Source organism: Scyliorhinus torazame, chromosome 17, assembly GCF_047496885.1.
Source record: "Scyliorhinus torazame isolate Kashiwa2021f chromosome 17, sScyTor2.1, whole genome shotgun sequence".
Taxonomy (NCBI): domain Eukaryota; kingdom Metazoa; phylum Chordata; class Chondrichthyes; order Carcharhiniformes; family Scyliorhinidae; genus Scyliorhinus; species Scyliorhinus torazame.
The window spans coordinates 173,387,331-173,410,978 of NC_092723.1; the positions used below are offsets into that span (position 1 = coordinate 173,387,331).

Genomic DNA, 23,648 nt, shown 5'->3' on the forward strand with positions numbered 1-23,648 from the left:
CTCTGGCGTCGACACTTAGCCGCCGTTGAGAGAATCCCGCCTCTTGTTTTTTCACGATTCTGCAGTCAGTTTGCTTAAACTGCACAATGCTTTATAACGTAAAATCCCATGAAATCTGCCATCCTTACCTGGTCTGGCCTACATGTGACTCCATGCCGACAGCAATGTGGTTGACTCTTAAATGCCCTCAGGGTGGGCACTAAATGCCATATTCCATGGACGAATAAAAAAAAGATCGGAGAGGGAGGCGGTGAGTGAGAGAGTTGACGAGCGGGAAGGCTGGGCATGTGGAGCATGTGGGAATTTCTGGGAATAGGGACCAGGCGTGAGGGAAATGGGAAGCGGGGTGGAGGCGGGGCGCAGTTTGCTTTGAGAATGGACTGAATGTGCTCGGTAACGGCGATGAAATGAAAATGGCAGCGGCAGTCTTCAGGGAACATCCCTAATTTACCAAACATGCAAAACAAAAATATGTCATTAGAACCCATTTTAAACATGGACCCCGTACAGAGGATGGAACAGCCAAACCGTGGCTCTCAGGGGAAAGTCGAATCTCAACATTGTTAGCTTAGCACACTAGGATAAATCTCTGGCTTTTAAAACAGACCAAGGCAGGCCAGCAGCACGGTTTGATTCCCGTACCAGCCTCCCCGAACAGGCGCCGGAATGTGGCGACTAGGGGCTTTTCACAGAAACTTCATTGAAGCCTACTCGTGACAATAAGTGATTTTCATTTCATTTCAAAGGAATTATTTTCCATTTCCTTTTCCTGAATTGTCCCTTTTTGAAAAGAAAATGGCCATGATTGTTGCACCAGCGTACTACATGGCCTTCCAAGGTAGCCAAAGGACTTCACATCAGCAGAACACCTTGGACACTTTACTGTGCTCCCGGATAGTCAACAGCAGAAACATTTGCTTGCAGAATGTCAGCTGTATGAAACAAACAATAAGTCTTCCATTTATACCTCATCTTTGGCTCAAAATGGAGGTGTCAATGTGATCGACTCGCAATGCCAACATTCTCTCCCCGAGAGTGTGTGAATTTATGTTGCAATGAAGTGATGACAATGCTCTCCGTCAAGGAGATAAATAATTAATTCCCTTCAGGCATCTTCCTGCATTTTATTAACGAGCGAGAAGTGGATAATATTTCACTATTCATCCATGACGAGCAGACTATTTTTTTTTCTCCAACAGCCCATTTGCTCTTCGCCTAGCATCCATCTTATGATCAAGATTTCTAAGCAGGTGACTTGCTCTCCCGAGTCGGCTCATTGGTTCCCTATCCACCCGTGAATGACCTGTCCATTCCACTCCCTCCATGGAAAAACATCCAGATTTCCCCATGTGTAGCGCTATTGTCACTGGACTGGTAACCCTGAGACCCAAGGTAATGATGCGGGGACCCAGGATCGAATCGCACCATGGAAGATGGCGGCGTTTAAGCTCAACAAAAGAAATCTGGGACAAAAAGTCCAATGATGACCATGAAAGCATTGCTGATTGTCATAAACACCCATCTGGTTCGCTAATGTCCCAATGGGGAAGGAAATCTGCCGTCCTTACCTGGTCTGGCCTACATGTGACTCCAGACTTGCAGCAATGCGGTTGACTCTCAACTCTGAAATGGCCTAGGAAGCCACTCAGTTGTATCAAACTGCTAAAAACCCTCAGAGGAATGAAACCAGACAGATCACCCGGCATCGACCTTGGCATCGGTCATCATTGGTGCCATCAAGCAGCACTTGTTCAGCAATAACCTGCTTGGTTTGGGTTCTGCCAGGACCACTCAGTTCCTGACCTCTTTACAGCCTTGGTTCAAACATGGACAAAAGAGTTGAAGTGAAAAGAGTGAGATGAGAGCGACTGCCCTCGACATCAAGGCCACGTTTGACTGAGTGTGGCATCAAGGAGCCTGAGTAAAACTGGAATCAAGGGAAAACTCTGCTCATTGGAGTCACACCTGGCACAAAGGGAGATGGTTGTGGTTGTTGGAGATCAGTCACCTCAGCATCAGGACATCACTGCAGGAGTTCCTCAGGGTATCTTCAGCTGCTTCATCAGCGACCTTCTTTCCATCATACGGTCAGTAGTGGGTATGTTTGCAGATAGCTGCAGAATGTTCAGCACCATTCGCGATCATCATTTACTGAAGCAATCCAGGTCCAAATGCAGCAAGACCTGAACAGTATCCACGCTTGGGCTGACATGTGGCAAGTTACATTTGTGCCGCACAAGTGTCAGGCAATGACCATTTCCAAGAAGAGAAGATCTAACCATCGCCCTTGACATTTAATGGTATTACCATCACTAAATCCCCCACAATCAACATCCTTGGAGTTACTGTTGACTAAAAACTTTAACTGAACTAGCCAAATAAATACTGCGGCTACAAGAGGAGAAGCTAGGAATCCCGCAGTGAATAACTCACCTCCTGACTCCCCAAAGCCTGCCCACCATCTACAAGGCAAAGTCGGGAGTGTAATGGAATATTCTCTCCACTTGCCTGGATCAGAAATGTGGCACAAAGTTGGAATAGAGTACAAAGGATTATTGATCCAGACAGACTTCCCAATGCGAGCAAAAGATCAGAACATAGAACATAGAGCATACAGTGCGGAAGGAGGCCATTCGGCCCATCGAGTCTGCACCAACCGCTTAAGCCCTCACTTCCACCCTATCCCTGTAACCCAATAACCCCATCTAACCTTTTTGGACACCAAGGGCAATTTAGCACGGCCAATTCACCTAACAGCGCGTTTTTGGATTGTAGAAGGAAACCGGAGCACCCGGAGGAAACCCATGCAGACACAGGGAGAACGTGCAGACTCTGCACAGACAGTGACCCAGCGGGGAATCGAAATTGGACCCTGGCGCTGAGAAGCCACAGTGCTAGCCACTTGTGCTACCGAGCAAAGAAGCCAGAGAAAAGGTTGGGAAATAGCTGATGTTTACTTGTTAGGGCCCAGCTAAAGTCATTAACGAAGATCATATTATCGATGGACTTCAGCTTGCGATTTTGATCAACAAGCGGGTGCAATTTCAGGTGGGCTGTATAGTCTCGGACGGACGGGGGGGCTGATATGTCATGGTTAGCGGTAAGCTGGGGGGGAAGAAGGTAGTCTTGGTTAATGTGTATGCGCCAAATTGGGATGACGTGGAATTTATAAAGCGGTTGCTGGGGAAGATACCTGACCTGGACTCGCACAAGCTGGTTATGGGGGGGATTTTAATATAGTCATCGACCCCGGCCTGGACTGGTCGTGTTCAAAAACGGGGAGGGTGCCAGCAATGACAAAGGAACTGATAGGGTCTATGGAGCAGATCGGGGGGGTCGACCCTTGGAGGTTTAGGCAGCCGACGGGGAAGGAGTTTTCTTTTTATTCGCATGTTCACAAGGTTTATTCCCGGATAAACTTTTTGATTTTGAGCAGGGATTTGCTGGTGGGGGTGGTGGACACGGGGGACTCGGCCATCACTATTTTGGATCATGCCCCACACTGGGTGGAACTGCAGGTTAGTGAGGAGAGCTTCCAGCACCCGCAATGGAGGTTAGAGGTGGGGTTGTTGGCGGACGAGGCGGTGTGCGAGAGGCTGAGGAAGTGCATGCAGAATTACCTGCAGTTTTATGACACGGGGGAAGTCTCAGCAGCGGTGGTCTGGGAGGCGCTGAAGGCAGTGGTGAGAGGGGAGCTGATTTCGATCCGGGCGCATAGGGACAGGACGGATAGGGCAGAAACGGACCGACTGGTTAAGGAGATCTTACAGATAGACAGGAAGTATGCGGTGACCCCGGGGGTGGAACTCTTCAGGGAACGTCGGAGGCTGAAGGCTGAGTTTTGGGGTGGTGTCCACAGGTAAGGCAATGGAGCAGCTTAGAAAGACGAGGGGGGCGTTTTACGAACATGGGGAGAAGGCCAGCAGAATGCTTGTACAGCAGCTTAGGAAGAGGGAGGCGGCCAGGGAAATAGAGAGGGTGGCTGATGGGGATGGGAACTTGGTAAGGGCCTCGGCAGGGCTCAACAGGGTGTTCAGGGACTTTTACAGTAGGCTCTATTGCTCGGATCCCCCCACGGGGCCAGAGGGGATGAGATGCTTTTTGGACGGACTGACCTTCCCAAGGGTCGGTAGGGAGCTGGTAGATGGGCTGGGGGCCCCGATTAGGGCCGAAGAAATAGTCGAGGGCTTGAAGACCATGCAGTCGGGTAAAACCCTGGGACTGGACGGGTACCCAGTGGAGTTCTATAAAAAGTTCTCTGGGATGTTAGGGCTGTTGTTGGTCAAGGTTTTCAATGAGGCAAGACACAGAGGGGTGCCGTCCCGACAATGTTGCAGGCCATTATTTCGTTGATATTGAAGTGGGACAAGAACCTGGAGCTATGCGGGTCATATAGGCCGATCTCGCTGCTCAATGTGGGCGCCAAAATTGTGGCCTCCAGGATTGAGATTGTGTGCCGGATGTGATTATGGAGGATCAAACCGGGTTTATCAAGAGCAGGCAGTTGGTGGCCAATATAAGAAAGCTGCTCAAAGTGCTCACGATGCCCCCGGAGAGTAGGGAGGTTGAGGTAGTTGTGGCAAATGGATGCGGAAAAGGCGTTCGACCGGGTGGAGTGGGACTATTATGGGAGGTGCTGGGACGATTTGGGTTCGGTAAGGGCTTTATTGACGGGGTCAGGCTGTTGTACCAGGCCCCGGAGGCTCGTGTAAGGGCGGATAGGACGACCTTGGACTATTTTAGACTGTACCGGGGGACAAGACAGGGGTGCCCCCTCTCCCCACTGTTGTTTGCGTTAGTTATAGAGCCGCTGTCAAATGCAAATAAGGCCATGATAAATTGCCCTTAGTGTCCAAAATTGCCCTTAGTGTTGGGTGAGGTTACTGGGTTATGGGGATAGGGTGGAGGTGTTGACCTTGGGTAGGGTGCTCTTTCCATGAGCCGGTGCAGACTCGATGGGCCGAATGGCCTCCTTCTGCACTGTAAAAAAAATTCTATGAAAAGGATCCAGGGGCAGGGATGGGCGAAATTATGGCGATTTTGGGGGAATTTGGCCGGATTTCGGGGTATAAACTGAATATGACAAAGAGTGTGTAGTCTAGACGAGGGGTCAGGAGGGTCGGCTGAGGGAGCAGCCGTTTAGGTTAATAGGGGACAGTTTCAGGTACTTAGGGATACAACTGGCGGGCGACTGGGGCCAGTTACACAAGTTGAACTTGTCCCGGTTGGTTGAATAGATGAGGGTCGAGTTCCGGAGATGGGATGCGCTCCCGCTGTCGTTAGCTGAGAGAGTGCGGACGGTCAAAATAACGGTCTTACCGAGATGTCAGTGTCTCCCAATTTTTATCCTGCGGTCCTTTTTTAAGAGGGTTAATAAAATCATCCTGGGCTTTGTGTGGGCGGATAAGTCCCCGCGAGTGAAGAAGGTGATGCTCGAGCAGAATCGGGGGAGATGGGGCTTGCGCGGCCGAATTTTAGTAATTATTACTGGGCGGCTAACCTGGCCATGATAAGGAAGTGGGTGGTGGGGGCGGGGGCGGTTTGGGAGCAGATGGAGGCAGCTTCGTGTAGGAGCACCAGTCTGGGGACGTTGATAACGGCACCACTGCCGTTCCCACCGGCGAGGTACTCCACCAGACCCGTAGTGGTGGCGGCCCTGAGAATGTGGGGTCAGTGGAGAAGGTACCTGGAGCAGTGGGAGCATCGGTCTGGTCCCCAATATGTGACAATCATCGGTTTGCCCCGGGGAGCTTGGATGGGGGGTTCAGAGTATGGCGAAGGGCGGGAATTGAGAAGATGGGGGACTTGTTTTTAGAGGGAAGCTTCCCTAGCATGAGGGCGCTGGAGGAGATGTTTGGGTAGGCAAGGGGGAACGAATTTAGATATTTACAGGTGCGGGACTTTCTGCGCAGGCAGGTATCTTCCTTCCCACTCCTGCCACTAAGGGGGATCCAGGATAGGGTAGTGTCTAGGGGATAGGTGGGAGAGGGGAGCATCTCGGACATCTACAAAGAACTCATGGGGGCGGAGGAGATGCAGACCGAGGAGCTGAAGCGTAAGTGGGAGGAGGAGCTTAGTGGTGAGATAGAGGATGGCTTATGGGCAGACGCGTTTAGCAGAGGCAACGCGACTGCAACATGCGCCAGGCTCAGCTTGATCCAATTCAAGGTGGTCCACCGGGCCCACCTGACAGTGGCCCGGATGAGTAGGTTCTTTGGGGTGGAGGACAGGTGTGTAAAATGTGCAGGAGGAGCAGCGAACCATGTTGACATGTTCTGGGCCTGTCCAAAACTTCGGGGATATTGACTGAGGTTTACGGGCGTCATGTCCAGAGTATTGAAAACAAGGGTGGCGATGAGTCCAGAGGTGGCGATTTTTGGGGTGTTGGAAGACCCGGGAATCCAGGAGGAGAAAGAGGCAGATGTTCTGGCCTCTGCTTCCCTGGTAGCCCGGAGACGGATACTATTAGCTTGGAGGGACTCAAAGCCCCCGAAGTCGGAGACCTGGCTGACTGACATGGTGAGTTTTCTCAGCCTAGGGAAGATTAAGTTTGCCTTGAGAGGGTCTTGTTAGGGTTCACCCGGAGGTGGCGACCGTTCATCGACTTCTTCGCGGAGAATTAATCGTCAGTAGCGGGAGGGGGGGTTAGGGTAGTGTAGAATAGGGGGTCAATTAGGCGGGTCTTGGTGGGATGGGAGTCGGTGATTGCACTATGTCTATTGTTCTTTCTACATTGTTTTTTATACTGTTGCTGTTTGTAATGCCAAAAATACCTCATTAAAATTGTTTATCAAAAATCGATGGACTTCAGCAACGTTCAATTGCTACACAGTCAACTCAATTCTCCATCAAATTGGGTGTTAGGCATTTAATGAAGGGAACTTTTCCAATTATCTTCAGTGCATCAGTAATAGAAGTGAGTCTCAAACTGGAGGTCGTACCCTGGATCGTGCCTCAGAGGACTGTTGGTTTGTGTAAACGTTGCGCAGGGTTTTCCCATGGGTTTCAGGGCCATCTGTCAGGAACAACTGACTGTCTGCCCTTGGCAGGAGCCAGGCTTGAGGGGGGCTAGTTTACTGGAGCCGGCTCCTAGTTGGCCGTCTCCAGGTTCACCATCCTATTCAGGGTGGCGAGTGGACAACCCGGACCAGGAGAAGTGGGCACTGCTGAGGCAGGTAAGCGGCCTCATGGGGCATCCCACAATGGAGGTGCCCTTGACGGCATAAGTCTAAACCATAAATTCAGAGGGGTGAAGAAGGCAGGCCCCTCTGAGCAGAAGGGAAATCCCTCCAGCAACAGTGTTTGGGCTAGGGTCCGGCCTTTGCTGCTGGCGGCCCCCTCATTATGGGATTGGGCCCTTCTGCAGGGAGGCCACCATCATTCAGGAGCTAGTCACCTCACCCAGCAGCAGTGCTGCTTTCCAGTTGCTGGGTGGACCTCTAAATTGCCCCTAATGGGGCCTTTTATTATTTAAATCGGCTGCTCACCTCCATTCAACGGGCAGTCGATCTGTACCCTGACATGCCTCTGGGAACCTTCCTTGGCAGCAGGAATGTAAAGGGGAACAAGCCTGATGTATCTCCCTACTATATTCCCAGCAACCCCACCTCCATGTCTGCCAACTGGTATGATGATATGCATAAAGCAGTTATGTACATAATATTATGCACAACCTCCAACGACTTGGTGGCAGTATTAACACACCATGTGACTCTGGTTCTAAGAGTTGGGAGTAGACTGTGCTCAGAGACAGACGTATTTTGCAGTAGCTCTTTAATAGTTAATTGGTGTTGGTGGTTCATTATTTTATTTATCTCAGATATCTTAATCATAGGGTTGTTAAATAATAAACTTAAATTAGATGTTCTGTAATTTATCATTTACTTCAGCCAGTCTACAGAACATGCCAACTGGGGCTGGGGAACTCCTGTCCACAGGGACAAGAGTAGACCATTCAATCCCTCAAGCCTGTTATGTCAATTTATTAGATTGTGGTCAATGTGTATCTTAGACATAGAAACAGAAAATAGGAGGAGTAGGCCATTCAGCCCTTTGAGCCTGCTCTGCCATTTATTTATTTAATTTTTTAAAAATATTTTTATTGAGGTATTTGCAAAATTTTTATAACAATAACATTGACATGGTAAAATAAACATTTCCCCACCCGACCCAATCTTCACACACCTCAACCATCTAACACCTATCCACCCGCCGCCCCCCCTTCAGAGTGCTGCTTCTGCCGACATTTTAATTTTCCCCGAGAAAGTCGACGAACGGCTGCCCCCTCCGAGAGAACCCCAACATTGACCCTCTTAAGGCAAACTTTATTTTCTCAAGACTGCGAAACCCAGCCATGTCACTAACCCAGGTCTCTACACTCGGGGACTTCGAGTCCCTCCACATTAAAAGGATCCGTCTCCGGGCTACCAGGGAGGCAAAGGCCAGGACGTCGGCCTCTTTCACTCCCTGAACTCCCGGAGCTTCTGACACTCCAAAGATCGCTACCTCTGGACTCGGCGCCACCCGAGTTCCTAGCACCGTGGACATTGCCTTCGCAAACCCCTGCCAAAACACTCTGAGCTTCAGGCATGCCCAGAACATGTGGACATGGTTTGCTGGGGTTCCCGCGCACCTCGCACATCTAGCTTCAACCCCGCAAAACTTGCTCATCCTCGCCGCCGTCATGTGTGTCCAGTGGACCACCTTAAATTGTATTAGGCTAAGCCTGGCACATGAAGAGGAGGAATTGACGCTACTTAGGGCATCCACCCATAGACCTGCCTTTAAGTCTCCACCTAGCTCGTTGCTCTACCACTTATGGCCAATCATCCAACCCAGTAGCCTGATCCCCCCCCCCCGCAATATCCTTTGATCCCTTTGAACCCAAAAGCTATATCTAACACATCTGGAAAACGCCTCAACTGCTTTCTGTGATAATAAATTCCACAGGCCGACCACTCTCTGGGTGAAGAAATTTCTCCTTAGCTCTGTCCTAAATGGTCTACCCCGTATCCTCAGACTGTGGCCCCTGGTTCTGGACATCCCCAGCATTGGGAACATCCTTCCTGCATCCACCCTGTCTAAACTTTATAAGTTTCTATGAGATTCCCCCTAATTAAATATAATCCTAACTGACTCAACGTCTCCTCGTATCAGTCCTGCCACCCCCATTTCTCTTGATAGCTTAATAGGTGAAGAGCGAATAGCGCAAGCGGAAGGCTGAGAATCCTCAAAATAACTTTCACTGGAAAGAAAATAATTTTAAGCGTTGGAATGGCATTTCTCCGTCAGTATTCTGCATTGGCTTTTAAATTACTGGGGAGCTTTTTGTGACAATTGACATTGTGATAACTTTTTAAACTCAATATTAGGTTCAAAAACCAACTGAAAGCCAATCTCCGACTATGTGCAGAATGGGTCTCTCTGTATTAATTCAAGTGAGTAGCTGTATCCGATCTCAGTAATAGCGTGCTTTGGGATTTCAGTGAACATTCAAGTTTATTCCGAATCAATTTCAAAGATCGTTCCATCAAAATGGGGATAGTTCAGAGTTCTAATGTGCTAGCATTCCTGAAACAAGAGGGTACATTCAAAAGACATGCACCAAATGGATTAATTCCTTCACGCTTCACTGGGTAAACGCATGTTTGCCATAGCTGGTCAGGATTCAAGTATGATTAACAACTGACATAAATGAGAAGGACAAACCAAACAAAGTAAAAAGATTTAGAAAGTCCAGAGTGCTGGACAGCATTTATTCTAAAGGTTTAAGAAATAAGACTAACTGTAGGCAGTGAGAAATTGCATGCTGGGACCATCAGACAGACTGACAGGATAGATAGATTAGATTAGATTAATAGATAGATAGATAGAATAGATTAATAGATAGATAGATAGATAGAATAGATTAATAGATAGATAGATAGAATAGATAGATAGATAAAATAGATAGATTAGATATAGATTAGATAGATATAGATTAGATAGAATAGATAAGGTAGAATAGATAAGATAGAATAGATAGATAGAATAGATAGATAGATTAGATAGATAGATAGATTAGATAGATAGATTAGATAGATAAATTAGATAGATAGATTAGATAGATAGGCAGGACAGACAGATAAGTAGTATAGATAGATAGTAGGATAGATAGATAGGATAGGATAGATAGGATAGCTAGATATTATAGATAAATAGGATAGATAGATAGGATGGATAGGCTAGATCAATACGTGTTAAATCAGTTGAATCAGTTACATATATGTAAAGCGGATTGACCTGTGGTATTAATATTTATGGTAAGCAGTCTATGATCAAAGCGTGGAGATGGGGCGTGATTCTCTGGTCCCACCAGCAGCGCACCCCCGCCAACGGGTTTCCGGGCGGTGTGGGGTGGGTTTCAATGGGAAATCCCATTGACAAACAGTGGGAGTAGGGAATCCCGCCGCCAGCGAGCCAGGCGGCCCAATTCTCCATCCTCGCTAGCTGCGGTCGCGGGTCTGACTCGCAACGGAGAATCCCGGCCCACGGTCACAGACCCTTATAAAAACAATCGAGCCAATGTCGTCATTAAGAAACAAGAGACCTGCCGTGCGTCCTGATGTTTCGTCACAAACGGAAGAGTAGCCCCCCTCGGGCCTGCTTCACCATTCAATAAAATCATAGCTGAACTGATGGTGGTCTTTACTCCACCTTCCTGCCTGCGCCCCATAATCCCCCCTGTCATTGAGAGTTCAAATTCCACCTTGCATGTATTCAATGACCCAAGCCTCCATTGATTCTCCCACGAGGGGAGAACACCTCTCAGCATCTACAGTGTCAATGATCACAACACTTCACACTACCTCTTCACCAGAAACTTCTCCAAATGACAATCAGAACGTGTGAAAAGTACAGACAATTTTTTTTAAATTTAAAAAAATTAAATTTTGTGTACCCAATTAATTTTTTCCAATTAAGGGGCAAGTTTAGCGTGGCCAATCCACCTAACCTGCACATCTTTGGGTTGTGGGGGCGAAACCCATGCAAACACGGGGAGAATGTGCAAACTCCACACGGACAGTGACCCAGAGCCGGGATCGAACCTGGGACCTCGGCGCCGTGAGGCAGCAGGGCTAACCCACTGCGCCACCGTGCTGCCCCCAGACTATTTTTTAAAGGAAATATTTTTCTGCTCAAAATTATTTCCCCGATGCAAGTTATTTGTTGCTGTAATCTGCACCTTCAGCATTAGCCTTTGTTTGATTGAGAAAAGGAGGTTGACCTAATTAAGGAGATTTAGTAACTTTCTAGCTTTGTGAGCAATACGACCAATGTGGTGCTGATTATAGAAGGTTTATCGCTGTCTTAAGGGGATCTCCTGCAATGTTGCTTTCATTCAAGGTGTCAGGGAGTTTTAACCAGCTATCAATGCCAGGTCAGTGTCAAACAGAAATAGTTTTTTGCTAACTTGTTAACGGGATGTGGGCATTGCTGAGAAGGCCAGCATTTATTGCTCAATTCTAAATGCCATCGAGAAGGTGAGCTGCTGTTTTTTTCTGAATTGCTGCAGTTCATGTGGTTTAGGTACATCCACACTGCCGTTAGGGAGCAGGTTGCAGGATTATCACCCCGAGACAGTGAAGGGACAGCAGTATGTTCCCAGTCAGGAAGCTGTGTGTCTTGCAGGGAAACTGACAGGTAATGGTGGGGCTGAGGGCACTTTGAGACACTGGAGGGGGGAGTGGGAGGGAGGGGAAGGGAGGAATAGGTCAACTGAATCTGAAGAGCTGAACAAAATCAGCATTGCTGGGTGGGGAAAGGACATGAGCAGAATCGGGTAAGGGAGGAAATGTTTTAATCTATGCAGAGGTAGGCCATTCGGCCCATCGAATCTGCACTGACCTTCCCAAAGAGCACACGACCGAGGCCCACTCTCCTGCCCTATCCACATAACCCCACCTAACCTGCACGTCTTTAGACTGTGGGAAGAAACCGGAGCACCCGGAGGAAACCCACGCAGACACGGGGAGAACGTGCAAACTCCACACAAAGTCACTCAAGACCGGAATTGAACCCGGGTCCCTGGCGTTGTGAGGCAGCAGTGCTAACCCCTGTGCCACCATGCCGACCCTTGTTTTTTCCCCGTGAAACCACATAAACCGCCGTGGTTCAAGTCGAGCTCACCTTCTGAAGGGCATTTAGAGACGGGCATTAAATGTTGGCTTTGCCGACAATGCCCACATCCCATTAACAAGCGTCAAGGCCAAACCTCCTTCTGTTTGGCACTGATCAATGTGCAGCTGGTGTAAGCTCCCTGACACCATGAATGAAAACATTGACACATTGCAGGAGGCCCAGACCTCCCAGTAGTATTGCTGAAGGAAGCCTCTCCTGTTAACACCATGCCAGCCTTGGTCTCAAGCTAGAAAGCCCGTTGTGAGCTAAGTTGCTGTGACAGGTTCTAGTTTCGAAAAACTGACTAATCATGCTGACCACATGACAGCGTAGCGAGGATCAACCACACAGGAGCTATATTGTACAATCAGACAAAGATATCATAGAAGCACAAGGCACGAGAGGCCATTCGGTCCATCATCCTTGAGCTAATAGCTCTGTGAAAGAGCTGATCAAATAGCCCCACTCGCCTTGCTCTTTCGCTGTAGCCCTGTAAAGTTTACTATTCAAGTATTTATCCAACTCCCTTTTGAAAGTTACAACTGAACCTGCATCCACCACACACACACTGCAATCCAATTCACAACAACCGCCTGTGTGAAATAAAGTGTCTCCTCATCCAACCTCTGGTTCTTTTGCCAATGACACCAAGTCCAATCATTATTTTACAGTATTTAACCTCCTGGGTTACCAACCCTACCTCCCAGTGCAAGTACCTTTTCCTCATTTACTCCCATCACTGTCATACAATCTCCCTTCAACAATCTCTGTTCTGAGGAGATAGGCTATGGGACACGTCAACATATTAAATGTCGACTGCTATCTCATCAAAGAACAAAGAACAATAATAATAATAATCATTCCAAATAATAATAATCAGTCCAAAGATGTGCAGGTTAGGTGGATTGGCCATGCTAAATTGCCCTTAGTGTCCAAAAAGGTTAAGTGGGGTTGCTGGGCTGCGGGGATAGGGTGGAGGTGTGGGCTTAGGTAGGGTGCTCTTTCCAAGGGCCACTGCAGACTCGATGGGCCGAATGGCCTCCTTCAGCACTGTAAGTTCTATGATTATTCTTGTCACAAGTAGGCTTGCATTAACACAGCAATGAAGTTACTGTGAAAAGCCCCTAGTCACCACATTCCGGTGCCTGTTCGGGTCCACAGAGGGAGAATTCAGAATGTCCAATTCACCTCACAACACGTCTTTCGGGACTTGTGGGAGGAAACCGGATCATCCGAAGGAAACCAGGGAGCAAATTTGCTTGAGCAAATAAGGACACGGGGAGAACATGAAGACTCTGCACAGTTGCCTGAGATTGGAATTGAACCTGGGACCCTGACGCTGCGAAGCAACAGTCGAACCACTGTGCTACTGTGCCTCTTTGCAGTAGGACAGGGCCTTCGGCGATACAGCATAGGAACGGGCCCTTTGGCCTCCCGAGCCTGCACCGGTCATACCACCACCCTTGGCCAAAACCCTCAGCACTTCCTAGTGCCGTATCCCTCCATAGCCATCCAATCCATGTATTTGTGGAGATGCATTTTGAACGCCGTTAATGTATCTAATATCATGCTAAATTGTATAAGTCGACAGTGCCGTGACTAAACTTTTCTATCTTATTCAGGAGAGCGATGGCGCCGAGTAAATTTTGCAAAGCCCATCTACAAATGTGGCAGAGGAAGGGTACAGGGTTTTCGTGGCATCCAACACATCCATTAATGCTACATGACTTAAGTATACATGAAAGTACTCACTGTGTATTCTGAGAGCACAGGATGGAAGAGAGACAGTGGAGAGGCAATGAGGGAAGAAAAAAAAAGAGAATAAATTATTAAAACAACCTCAAGTCGACATCACCTCCAAAAGTTACCCAGAAGATAATTTCACCGAGCATGCCCAGTAAATAAGAACGCTTGAGCAAATAAGGTTTAAGTGAGTTCATCTTGTGCTTGGGGGACTTTGCAGTCTTGTATGAATCAAGAACAAAAAGCTGTTGCCTAGCAACCAGGTCCTTAGAAAGAACTGCATTGCATTTTCCAGCGAGGATACAGGCCTACGTTCGTTCTTCACACTCCAGTGTCAACTGTGGCATGAGTTACGGGGAAAAACAAACACGTGACCCACGTTAAAGGCTGCAAGTCAGATTTTGTGGCATTTAGCTCGCAAGTAATTCTAACAGTGTTCCACATGCGTTTCCCTCAGTACAAAGGGCATACATCTATTTTAGTCATCAGTGCAATTAAAAATTGTTTAAAAAACCAGCAGATTCCCTTTAAAAAACCCATTCCTCATCCGCCCACCACCACTGCCCACACTTTCAGCAATATTGCGCAGGATCGGAGAGGATCCCACCAGGCAGCCAAGGCAAAAAGCAGCCAACCACTTCTCAGGGAACACTGTGGCTCATTAACAAGCCACCGGATGTTTAGGACAATGCCTTTCCAGTTTAACGCAGGAGGCCTTTGCCTTAGAAAATTTAAACGGGGCCTGTTTATTCTCAGCTAGGTGGAATCCCCGGTGTGGTGGGTCAATCAGAGGGATCGGAAACGGCGCCCTTGCCATTCACTATGTGGCTTCGGGAAGCAGCTGTTGGGAATTAGCATCTCCCTCAGTGGAGGAAAATCGGAGTCAGTTGGGAGAAGGGCACAAGCAATTTGCAAAGAGATATTGACAGATTAAGTAAGTGTGAAAAAAGGCGGCAAATGAGTACAATGTGGGGAAAATGTGGAGTTGTTCATTATGGAAGGGAGAACAAAAGAACAGAGTATCATTTAAATGGATAAAAACTCGGAAAGCTGCAACACAAAGAGACTTGGAAGTACCTGTGCACGAAACACAGAAAACTAGCACACAGGTGCAGCAGGTATTCAGGAAGGTTAATGGAATGTTGGCCCTTATTTCAAGGGGTTTGGAGTATAAGGGTCGGGGAAGTCTTTCTGCAACTCACAGTTGCTGGTGAGTCCCCGGTCTGGATTCACCATTCTGGGGGTTGTGCTCCCGCTAGTGGTGAATCGGGCCTGGTCTCCGCCAGCACTGGGAGCGGCGCCCCAGGTGCAAGTCGCTCTCCTCAACCATGCAAATATATGCGTGGGGAAAAGCTTGCCAGATTCCGTTGGAATCCCGGCATTGGGCCGCCATTTTCAGCCTCGCCCCCCCCCACCACGGGAATAGTGCAGCAACCCCCCCCCCCCCCCCCCCCCCAAACCACCACTGCACGCACCGAGGGTGACCTGGGCCCCACCAAACTCAGCTCCGGGACCTGAGCACAAAAATCGAAGCTGACATATTTCAGTGCAACGTTGAAGTAACACTGCATCATCTGAGATGCTGCTTTGTCTTGACTAAAGTTACTCTCTCACCCGATGCCAGCCTTTCTTTTTATTTATTGTCCGTGGGTTTAATTATGCAAACTAGCGCCCCTGTTTGCCCAAGGAACCAAGACTGCACCCCAGTGCTCCATTGGTCACAAAGTTCTGGGGCACCTTCCTTGCGGAATACGACACACCTCTCATCTAGAGTCGCACCTCATACCTAAAAGACAGCGATAACGCAAAGAAATCCAAAGGGTAAAATGGGAGAAAATGCAAGGCACACATTAAAGAAGACACTGGTGTGCTGTTCAGAAGGGCAGAGGTTTGTGAATCCTGGGCATGTATGAAACACGGCTGTTCTCCCATGTACAATTAGTCTAATTTCCACCTTGATAATGGTTTAAATTGGAAAACGATAGTTCGAAAGGCTTCTTACCTGTGATAGTGTAAGGATAGTAGTTCCAGGCCTTTTCTGTGATATAAAATATTCGAGGTACCACAGCCCTCGCCCAGCTGGGGAGCTTGCTGTGGGGAAAGGTGAAAATGGTCTCATTAATGGCAGGGCCCAACATTGAGGTTGGAGGCATGTTACTGTACAGTAGCCCGGATCAGAGGCTGAACTTATAAACATTTGAAAAGGTAGGAATTGACAACCACATATATATGAATCCCAGACTAGATGCATTGCACCTTGCATTGCCAACCCCGGGCTGGATTCTCGGGTCCCCCAGGCGCGTGTCTCTCGGCGGCACGCCATTCGCTGGCGGCAGGATTCTCTACTCCCACCGTTTGTCAATGGGATTTCCCATTGAAACCTCCCACCCCCAGAATGGGGGTGCTCTGCCGGTGGGCAAAGAGAATCCCAACGACCAGAGAATTCCGGCCTCCTGGCATTGCCCATCACCACGCAGTGTCATGTGTGCTCTGCCAGCAGGTCCTCGACTTCGTCCTGGCCGACGCCCCCCCCCCCCCCCCCCCTCCAAAACCCCCGGTAGATTTTGTCAGTGGTTGTTTGCAGGACCCTTCCACTCTCATAGGCAGATTGTAAGCATTTCTCAGTCGGAAAAGGAATTGCAACAGCACAGTTGGCATTATTCTTAAGTCATTATTCTCGTCATGCAGCCAACCGGACTAGTCGCTGTCATGATATTCAAACACACACATCATGATGGACGCACCAACAGGCAAATCAGAGCACACAACACCACAACCAATCACAGACAAGAACACCAACCACATAAAAAGCACGAGCACGACACCTGGTGGTCAGTAGGTCTGGGGACAAAGAAACAGGGAAGAGCTGTTACAACATCACAAGAAGGGAACCCCCACATGCAGAGTGCAAAGACCAAACTGTACATAGTAAGTTTGAATAAAATAGCATTGTACCATATACAACCGTGTTGGCTCATCTGTGTGTCAGAACACCCAACACCACATGGTACAGGAGTGGATCGATACCTGCCTACTAACCTGCCATTCTGGACATGGACCACACCGACGGACCGCAGCCGTTGCAGGTCGCGGGGAACCTAGGTACCAATTGGAAGCTCTTCAGGCAGCGATTTGACCTGTACATCCGTGCCACCGAAAAACAGAGTGCCTCGGATGAAACGAAGATTGCAATGCTCCTCTTCTACGCAGGTCAGCATGCCACCGACGTCTTCAACTCACTGGTGTTCGAAGAGGGCGAAAACCAGTCCAAATATGACACGGTCATCCTCAAGCTGGACCAGCACTTTCAAGTTGAAGTAAATGAAAGTTTTGAAAGATACCTCTTTCAGCAACGCCTGCAAGGTAAGGAGGAGCTTTTTCAACCCTTCTTGACGCACCTCCGGATTCTAGCGCAGTCCTGCGGTTACGGCACCATCACAGAGTCCATGATCAGGGACCAGATTGTTTTTGGCGTTGCCTCTAGTGGCCTACGCCAGCAGCTTCTTAAAATAAAAAGCCTCACCTTAGCGTCTGCTGTGGAAGCCTGTGTCCTCCACGAAAATGCTACCTGCCGTTTTGCCCGATTTCAGGCGTCCGAGTTGGCACGGAGGGGGTCCCCAGCCGTCGAATCGGCAAGCCAGGCCGCCCACGACGTCGAACGCATCCAGGCCGTCGATTACTTCCCGACCCACGGCCCGGACGACAGCGGCCGCTTCCCGCGCTTTTCGCGGTCTCCCGCGCAGGTGCGCGCCAAAAATAACGGCCACAACGAGGGACGCACTGCGCAGGCGCGCCCACCGCAAGATCGCACTGCGCATGCGCAGTGGCGCAACGAACGCCGTGACGTCATGACGTGCGGCAATTGTGGAGCTCTACATTTAAAAGGGCAATGTCCTGCAAAAAACCGACAGTGCCTCAGATGTGGCAAGATGGGCCACTACGCAGCCCACTGTCGTTCGGCTCAACCCATGGATCCGGCGCATCCTCGACAATCTCGCAGACAAGTCAGGACCGTCCAGCCCACGCATCAAGACTTCCAGTTAAGTGATGCAGATGACCAGGATGCCTTCCGCGTTTCCGTCATCGATGTCAACAAGGTCAATGCCATCAATCCAGCCGATGAGTGGTGTGCCACCCTGACGGTCAACCGATCGCGCGTCGCCTTCCGTCTGGACACCGGCGCATCCGCCAACCTGATTGCATATTCTGCAGTCCAGGCCATGAAGGTCAAACCACCCATCACGCCATCCCGGCTCAAGATGGTTGACTATAACGGGAACGTCATCCCGTCCATAGGATCTTGCCAGCTACAGGTAACTCACAAGATGCACACGGCCACACTCCCCTTCGAAGTTGTCGGCTCATCAAAGGACTCGTTACTGGGCGCACAGGCGTGTAAGGTCCTTCACCTGGTACAGCGCATTATGTCTCTCTCTCCAGATGAGATATCCGACTTCCCGGATGCTGAGTTCCACGCAAATCTCCATTCCCTCCTTGCTCACAACCAGGAGGTTTTTGAAGGCATGGGGACATTGCCATACACGTACAAGATTCGACTCAGACCGGACGCCATCCCTGTCGTTCACGCACCTCGCAGGGTTCCTGCGCCACTCAAAGACCGCCTCAAGGTACAACTGTAGGTTCTTCAGGACCAAGGGGTCCTATCCAGGGTCACGGAGCCCACGCCATGGGTCAGCTCCATGGTCTGTGTAAAGAAGCCCTCTGGCGAGCTCCGTATATGTATAGATCCTAAAGATCTGAATAACAACATCATGCGGGAACACTATCCCATCCCGAAACGAGAGGACCTCACCAGCGAGATGGCGCGAGCCAAAATATTCACCAAATTGGATGCGTCCAAAGGATTTTGGCAGATCCAACTGGACCCGGCCAGCCGAAGACTATGCACATTCAACACCCCTTTTGGCAGATTCTGCTACAACCGGATGCCATTCGGCATCATTTCAGCATCTGAAGTTTTCCACCGCATTATGGAGCAGATGATGGAAGGCATCGAAGGGGTACGTGTATATGTGGACGATATCATCATTTGGTCCACCACTCCGCAGGAACACATGCATCGTCTACGACGTGTCTTCACCCGCATACGACAAAATGGCCTGCGTCTCAACCGTGCGAAGTGTGCCTTCGGCCAGACGGAGCTGAAATTCCTCGGGGACCACATCTCAAGGTCAGGGGTCCGTCCCGATGCAGACAAGGTTAGCGCCATCACAGCCATGCCACGACCGGCTGACAAGAAGGCTGTCCTAAGATTCCTGGGCATGGTCAACTTCCTTGGGAAGTTCATTCCCAACCTGGCTTCTCATACAACAAATATGCGCCATCTCGTAAAAAAATCGACAGAATTCAACTGGCACCAATCGCATCAGCGGGAATGGGAGGAGCTCAAGCACAAACTGGTCACGGCACCAGTGCTGGCCTTCTTTGACACGACTCGCCCTACAAAGATCTCAACAGACGCCAGCCAATCTGGTATTGGAGCGGTACTCCTGCAAAAAGACAGCACGTCGTCATGGGCCCCGGTTGCATATGCCTCACGAGCCATGACCCCTACTGAACAGCGCTACGCGCAAATCGAAAAAGAATGCCTGGGCTTGTTAACTGGACTGGACAAGTTCCACGACTATGTGTATGGCCTGCCACGATTTACGGTCGAAACTTAAGAACTAGGAGTGGACATTTCAGCCCCCCCGAGCCTGCTCCGCCATTCCTCCGACAAGTGGCTCCCCGCTCGTTCCTGGTTCGCATGCCGGATGGTTCAGTGCGTCGCCGCAATCGGCGCGCCCTTCGCCGACTTCCACGCTCACAGCCACACAGTACGCACACGCCAGATCCTCAACAGGCTTCCGAGGATGACTTTGTGGAGCTGCCGCACATCACGCCCTTTCCATCGCCACCCATGGCCATGCCTGCACAGCAGCCGGTGGTTCTTGATCCACCCTTGAGGCGATCAACCCGCACTCGTCGCAAGCCCATTAGACTGGACTTATAATACCGTTCATATGTTTAACAAGTCGCACAATTTTACATGATAACCTGTTGTTGTTTATCGTTCCAGATGTCGTCTGACTGGACAACTGTTCAAGTTTTTTTTTTTTCTTCTTCTCTCGTTCGCATTTATGTTATGTTATGGTACAACTTGGTTCATGTGACGCACCCGACATCGCCCCATGTACATAGTTCCGTCATATGCACATGCTGCACACGACACACACACACTCTTAGATGCACTCACGACACGATCATATTTATTACCACGTAGGCACATATCTTTGTAAAAAGGGGGGATGTCATGATATTCAAACACACACATCATGATGGACACACCAACAGGCAAATCAGAGCACACAACACCACAACCAATCACAGACAAGAACACCAACCACATAAAAAGCACGAGCACGACACCTGGTGGTCAGTAGGTCTGGGGACAAAGAAACAGGGAAGAGCTGTTACAACATCACAAGAAGGGAACCCCCACGTGCAGAGTGCAAAGACCAAACTGTACATAGTAAGTTTGAATAAAATAGCGTTGTACCATATACAACCGTGTTGGCTCATCTGTGTGTCAGAACACCCAACACCACAGTCGCCACCTCTACTGGAGATCACATCGTGACACAAATGGGGATCCTATAATGTGAACCTCTCCCGTACATCACTGCCCCAGATTGCAACCTGCAAAAACTCCCGTTCTTTTATATTTCAGGTATATCAGAGCACAGTGTGGCATCTATTATTTGGAGGGCAATATGAATGGCACCTCGGAATCTGCCACATGGTCTCATTGCACCCCATGAGGTAGCAGAGCTGAGAATCAGTCTGCCAGGTCTGCAAAGCCCAGGCAGTTGAACCCAGCAATAATACAATGTTTCCCTTGGCTGGCTGGGGAGTCTAGAACATGGGGCCACAGTCTCACAATAAAGGAGTCAGCTACTTAGGACTCGGGTGAGGAGAAACCTGTTCACCCAAAGGGTTGGGAATCATGGAATTCTCTAGCCCAGGGAACTTTGCTCAGTCATTGGGTACATCCAAGACTGAGCTTGATTAGATTTTTGGATATTAGGGGAATTAAGGGATTATGGAAAGAATACAGAAAGGTGGAGTTCAGTTTGAAGGTCAGCCTTGATCTTGTTGACTGGCAGACAAGGCTCGAAGGGCCAAAATGGCTTATTTGAACTCTAATTTCTATGTTCTTATGTCCCAACATTGACGCACCAACAAAGACAAACAGATCGTTGCCAAGACGGAAGGCGTTTGGATTTTATCTAGGGTTTTAGTAGGTTGGATTTTCAAACATTACAAAGCCAGCGCTGCTGAAGCAGTAGAATGGTGTCCTTGTCAAAAACAATGCAAGCTTCGGTAATTCACCTTCCTTCAGGCAATGCTCTGTATTTGCAGTACTGTAATGTTTGTCACATTAAAGTTGTGGTTACACCGAAATAAACTTTAAAAATTCGTAGTCGCCACAAGTCATGAAAATTGCCAAGCGTCAAAGAGTCGCAGTGAAGAAAAACTGACCCTTCAGGGGATTGTTTGCGAGCGTGGCAGGGCACGGATAAATGACAAATGGGAAACGGCACGTTCGCCTGTATCCTTAAACACCCCCTTGCTGCTGAATTCCTAGCGGCAGCAATCCCACTGTGGAGAAATCCTGAGGCAGGTCTTTCTTATGGGATGGGAAGAGAATAACAGTCGTCTCTTACAGCACCCCTACCAACGGTTAAACCAAAGTGCTACTGGCTAAGGCCTTGAAAAAGATCACCTAGCTGTGCTCAGTTGAAACTTTGATCTGGGTGCCATCATGTATGAATCTCAGAAAACTAGTCTGCAGGTACAGCAGGTAATAAGGAAGGCAAAAGGAATTTTGGCCTTTATTGCTAAAGGGATAGAGTATAAAAGTAGGGAAGTGTTGCTGCAACTGTACAAGGCATTGGTGAGACTGCAACTGGGGTATTGTGCAAAGTTTGGTCCCCTTTTCTGAGGAGGGATGTAGTTGCATTAGCAGCAGTTCAGAGGAGGTCCACTAGATTGATTCCAGAGATGGGGGGGTCTGTCTTATGAAGAGAGATTGAGCAGTTTAGGCCCATACTCTCCAGAGTTTAGAAGAATGAAAAGAGATCTAATTGAGGAATATAAGATGATAAAAAGTATTGACAAAGTAGACATCGAGCGGATTCTTCCTCTTGTGGGCAATCTACAACACGAGGTCATAGTTTTAGGATAAGGAGCAGCAGATTTAAAACAGAGATGAGGAGAAACTACTTCTCTCAAAGGTCATGAATCTGTGGAATTCGCAACCCCAGGGTGTGGTGGATGCTGGGACAGTGAGTAAATTTAAGGAGAAGATGGACAGATTTTTAATCAGTGATGGGTTGAAGGGTTATGGAGATCGGGCAGGAAAGAGGAGTTGAGACTGAGAAGCTATCAGCCAAGATCATAATGAATGGCGGAGCAGGCTCGGGGGGGCTGAAATGTCCACTCCTAGTTCTTAAGTTATATTTTTATGACTCCTAGTTCTTCCGTTATGAGGCCGAGAGAAAATCATTTGATGGCAAATTAAAAACAAGGATGTTGGTGGTGCCACCATCCAGCAGCTTTTGTCAGTGGAAGTGCAAAATGACCACACCATTTTCTGACACAAGGCTTTCACAACACAGTCTTTGAAAAGCAGAGGGGCACAAAGGCACTTCGACATTATGCCACTTTTTACAGAAGCAGGGAAATCATTCAATGCAGACCATTTATTGAACAGTGACAAGATGGGATTGTGTGTAATCAGCTGGCTGCCTTTGACAGATATTTCACCATCAGATGGGATGGTGTATTCTGCAAGAATCCATTTCATTGAATAGACACGATTCAACAGTCGAGGCACATTTGTTATAAAATGTGGTTATTTGAACCTTAAAGATTGCCAGTGACTACAAGCCAGGTTCCGCTGCAGACTCACAATCTCACTGCACTCCATTCCTCTCCATTGGATACATTTCAAAGCCCATTTACTCCCATTGTGTAAAATGCCACTTTTCCCCTCTCATCGCAGTGTCTAAAGATCTCCCCCCCACCCCCGCCGCCAATCTTACCAATCAATATGCAAACTCCATTCTAAGTTAGTTTTTCAGATAGTTACGAGCGAGGAGTTGATTTTCCCTTCTCTTTTCTCTGTTCTTTCTTGTGGGACAGATGGCACGCCCCCCCCCCCCCACCTCTCCCAGCACCTTTCCCACAGGCTCACTGCACAGAAAATTGAAGACATAAGAACATAAGAACTAGGAGCAGGAGTAGGCCATCTGACCCCTCGAGCCTGCTCCACCATTCAATGAGATCATGGCTGATCTTTTGTGGACTCAGCTCCAATTTTCCGCCCGAACACCATAACCCTTAATCCCTTTATTCTTCAAAAAACTGTCTGTCGATATCTTAAAAACATTTAATGAAGGAGCCTCTACTGCTTCACTGGGCAAGGAATTCCATAGATTCACAACCCTTTGGGTGAAGAAGTTCCTCCTAAACTCAGTCCTAAATCTACTTCCCCTGATTTTGAGGCTTTGCCCCCTAGTTCTGCTTTCACCCGCCAGTGGAAACAACCTGCCCGCATCTATCCTATCTATTCCCTTCATAATTTTATATGTTTCTACAAGATCCCCCCTCATCCTTCTAAATTCCAACGAGTACAGTCCCAGTCTACTCAACCTCTCCTCGTAATCCAACCCCTTCAGCTT

The 23,648-nt window shown here is 48.7% G+C and overlaps 1 protein-coding gene across 1 annotated transcript in view; it reads right to left on the reverse strand.

Moving 5' to 3' along the window:
• The window catches only part of LOC140394421 (cytoplasmic phosphatidylinositol transfer protein 1-like), a 217,955-nt gene that overhangs the window by 66,345 nt on the left and 127,962 nt on the right, over positions 1-23,648 (reverse strand). The window contains exons 4-5 of the mRNA XM_072481680.1: positions 15,905-15,993; positions 13,912-13,919 (exon numbers count right to left, since the gene is read on the reverse strand). Of these exons, the coding sequence (XP_072337781.1) occupies positions 13,912-13,919; positions 15,905-15,993 (97 nt within the window). The remainder of the gene's footprint in view (positions 1-13,911; positions 13,920-15,904; positions 15,994-23,648) is intronic.